Source organism: Choristoneura fumiferana, chromosome 12 (genome assembly GCF_025370935.1).
Source record: "Choristoneura fumiferana chromosome 12, NRCan_CFum_1, whole genome shotgun sequence".
Lineage (NCBI taxonomy): Eukaryota > Metazoa > Arthropoda > Insecta > Lepidoptera > Tortricidae > Choristoneura > Choristoneura fumiferana.
This window is the reverse complement of record NC_133483.1, coordinates 14871741-14875365: the sequence shown is the minus strand read 5'-3', so window position 1 is coordinate 14875365 and position 3625 is coordinate 14871741. Positions and strand designations below refer to the sequence as shown.

At 38.8% G+C, this 3625-nt stretch overlaps 1 protein-coding gene across 1 annotated transcript; it reads left to right on the top strand.

Moving 5' to 3' along the window:
- Window positions 1-713: 713 nt before the first annotated feature.
- On the top strand, window positions 714-2483 carry LOC141433462 (uncharacterized). The gene is made up of 4 exons (XM_074095513.1): window positions 714-800; window positions 1079-1441; window positions 1547-1713; window positions 2296-2483. Exons 1-4 carry the CDS (start codon window positions 759-761, stop codon window positions 2363-2365), a joined length of 642 nt encoding a protein of 213 aa, XP_073951614.1. The 5' UTR covers window positions 714-758; the 3' UTR covers window positions 2366-2483.
- Window positions 2484-3625: the final 1142 nt, after the last annotated feature.

Sequence of the window (3625 nt, the reverse complement as noted above, 5' to 3'; positions counted from 1 at the left end):
TTTTATTAGCAGTATATTTGCCCAACGAAATTTCAAATCGTGTCCTATGCACCCGAAAATTCTTTTCGTTTTTAAAAGAAAACGTATACAAGTTGTTTTAAAATAAATCCGGTGTATTTATTTAGTTAGGTAGATAGTTGGGTTCATTTCACTGAACACAATATTAAAGTATTTTATCTGAACTTATGAAGACACCATTGACGCCGTACAAACACATGTATACCAATATACAGAAACATTTGTCAACAACAATAAAGAAAATCATAAAAACAGTTCACATGACAATGTGTGTTCAGACAAACTTCTGCAAATTTGTGCTGAAATACTCCGGATTAATTTTGTGACAATATATTTCATAATTTTACACTTGAAAGCTTAATTGCCGAAAGAGGAAAATATGAATATTGTCATTTCACTTTAATTTTATATATCCCACATTAAGTCACACTAAACAAACACTACAGCGAAGCACACGTCGATGTCGTTTATACCACCTAAGTAAACCAGAGGCAAACAACGAATGATCGGCAGCTTTTCTCAGACCTCATTGACCTACAATAACGAGGCATAATCTTGGGCGTAAATACATATTTACGTTAAGTAATGAATGATCATTCGGTTGATAGTGTATGTTATGTACCACGCGAGCTCAAGACAAAGCGCGACGACCTTGCGTCTTGGGACTCGGCAGTGCTTTCGGCCCCGCGCCCCACCGGTCACAACACTTCTTATAAAAACCACTGCTGCTTATCAAATGTATGTCAGTCACGCACAACTATCCAAAAAAAATGTTCACCAAAGTAAGTCACCAAGTATTTGGTTTAAAGGTTTCAACGGTCACTACCCGTTGCGGTTACCGTCTCGGCTTGAATAGAATTTAATGATACCATTAAAGATAAACGTGTAGTAGTAACCTTCCTGAACTATTAATTTGAACGTAATATCTTGATTTTAGTTTCGAAAGGCGTTAATGTCAATAATGTCACGGCACCTGTAATCTAGGCCGATTTAACGGATACTAATGCAAAACTTATTAAAAAAAAATTAAACAGTGATAAGCTATTTTGTGAATTTCCAGGTCTTAGCCTTCGGCGCGATGGTGGCAGCGGCCCAGGCGGGCCTGCTTGGCCATGGGCATGGATACTCCGTCTCCTCTCAACACAATGTGGTTCATCACGACACGCATTACGCTCCTGAGGCCCATTACGCGCCCATCGCTCATGATGCTCACTATGGGCATGATGATCACTACGCCGCTCCCCTGACCCATGGTGCCCACTACGGATCCCTTGCCCATGATAGCCACTACGCCGCCGCCCCTCTGGTTCACTCTGCTCCCCTAATCCACTCTGCTCCCTTGATCCATGCCGCTCCCATCGCTCACGCCGCCCCAATTGCTCATCATGGTTACGCTTCTCATCATGACGGACATGACGAATACGTAAGTATAGTATACCTTTATACAATTATGTTATAAATTACGCATATTTCAATTAATTAAGATGATGCATTATCACACTTTAACATTTGTTGTTTTTCTTAACAGGCCCATCCTAAATACCACTACTCCTACTCCGTGGAGGATCCCCATACCGGTGACCACAAATCCCAGCACGAAAGCCGCGATGGTGATGTCGTGAAGGGAGAATACTCTCTGCTGCAGCCTGATGGTTCCTTCCGCAAGGTCTCTTACACCGCTGATGACCACAATGGGTAAGAAGAACCCTGGATATACTCATATTCCAGAGAACAAAGCATGTTTTGACCTCATGATTAGCAATCTTTTCTCAACCTTTGTTTGTGTAATAGCACGCATTCAATACCTCGGGATTATTATCGTTAACTATTTGACCAACAAGGACATTGTCTTTCAACAACAACGCGCATTGTCACAGCTAATGCGTTCTTATGTTTCTCACTCTTAACCTCTGCGTAGTCATTAAAATCTACGCAATGCCCAGCTCGAGTTGATGACATTGCAACTTTCTCCCAATTGCGTAAATCTGGCGAATTAACGAGTACCTGGTCGTATTTGACATTGCTTTCCCAGGAAGCTTTGCCGATACGTAATACGGTCGTAACTTTAGCATGTGTTTACATTTTATCATATGGTGGTCAAACCGGTATCGATCGCGTTCCGGTGTCTGCCGTATGAGTAATGACCTCCCGCGACCCCTGCGCCGCGGGTCTGTCCGCGTGTGCCAGAACAGGTGCCATAACATCAAACTCGTTCTCAAACGAGTTTTAATAAGAACAATTGAGCTTTTGAGGTGTTGACTTTTGTTTTGATTGCAGATTCAACGCGGTCGTGCACAACTCCGGCCCCAGCCACCACGTGTACTCCTCCCAGCACCACCATTACTAGATCTCTTATTTGTAAATAAGCTTGTTTGATGTGTCAATTGTACCTTGTTTATTTATTTGTATTTGATGTACTATTTGTTATTGCAATGAAGTCATTAAAGATACGTAAATTAAAATAAGGACTTGGTTTTATTATATTTTAAACATTATTCAGTTCTCTGTAAGTTTGGATATTTCCTCAAAATTATGAGATAAATAGAATATAGCTCAATTACTGAAGCTTGAACTAATTTACGAAAGGAGACCCGTTAGTAGGAATTGCTCTTAGTGTAGTCTAATGAGACACCAAATGAAATCAAGTTACAATCACTACATTTTACAACTTACATATTTTTTTTTTTAGCATTAGAAAGAAGGTAAGCGCCCTTGATGTGTCTTTTTATTGAAAACCACTTTTGAAAAATAAGTCACATCATATATGTAACAATTAGCATGGACATATGATCATTTACATGCTTTTGGTATCATAAGTAATAGTTACTGGTTTCTTTTAACGTTTCTCAATAAATAGTCTCGTCAAGATTGTTTACCCTTTTTCTAATAATAAAAAAACGAAGTTTAGCTTAGTTTTAATTGCACAGACTATAACAAATGATAAAATTAATAGGAACATGAGATATGCATTTTGTATATATCTAAAGCAAGTTATGAAATTCATCTTAGATATACAATGCTGTCATAGGCGTTTCAAAGGCGGGTTACCTCAACTCAGCGAACTAGTTATAAAATCGATCACTCGCTACAAAGTAACATCGATTCGATCAATCACGACCCTATACTATCCCACAGCAAACAAATCACAGTTGAGTAAATGATTTGATAGTTATCGGTATTTACTTGACACAAAAATATTTCGTCACAAGCACATTCTTAGTACTTACACAATGGACTTGAAAATAGTTACTAAGGTACAATGCAATTCACAATCCACCCAATGGGTCTAAGTGGGAATCACAGTCCAGGCTCTCTCATACTGAAAAGAGGCCTGTGCTCGGCAGTGGGACGTATAGAGGCCGAGATGATGATGATGATCCGCTAAAACAAAGTATTTAATTGTTAATAAGGTTAAAAACTATCTACATCGCGACAGTGTTCAATTTCTAAAATCAACGGTATATATTTAAGTTACCTAGTTTAATTTGCTTCCTTTTATAACCGACAAACGAGTCATTGTGGTACTGCCTCTGTTTATTAATCTCCGTTTTGAACCAAATCAATATACTTAGCTAAAACTCAGGCATTTATTCTCTCACAAATTGGA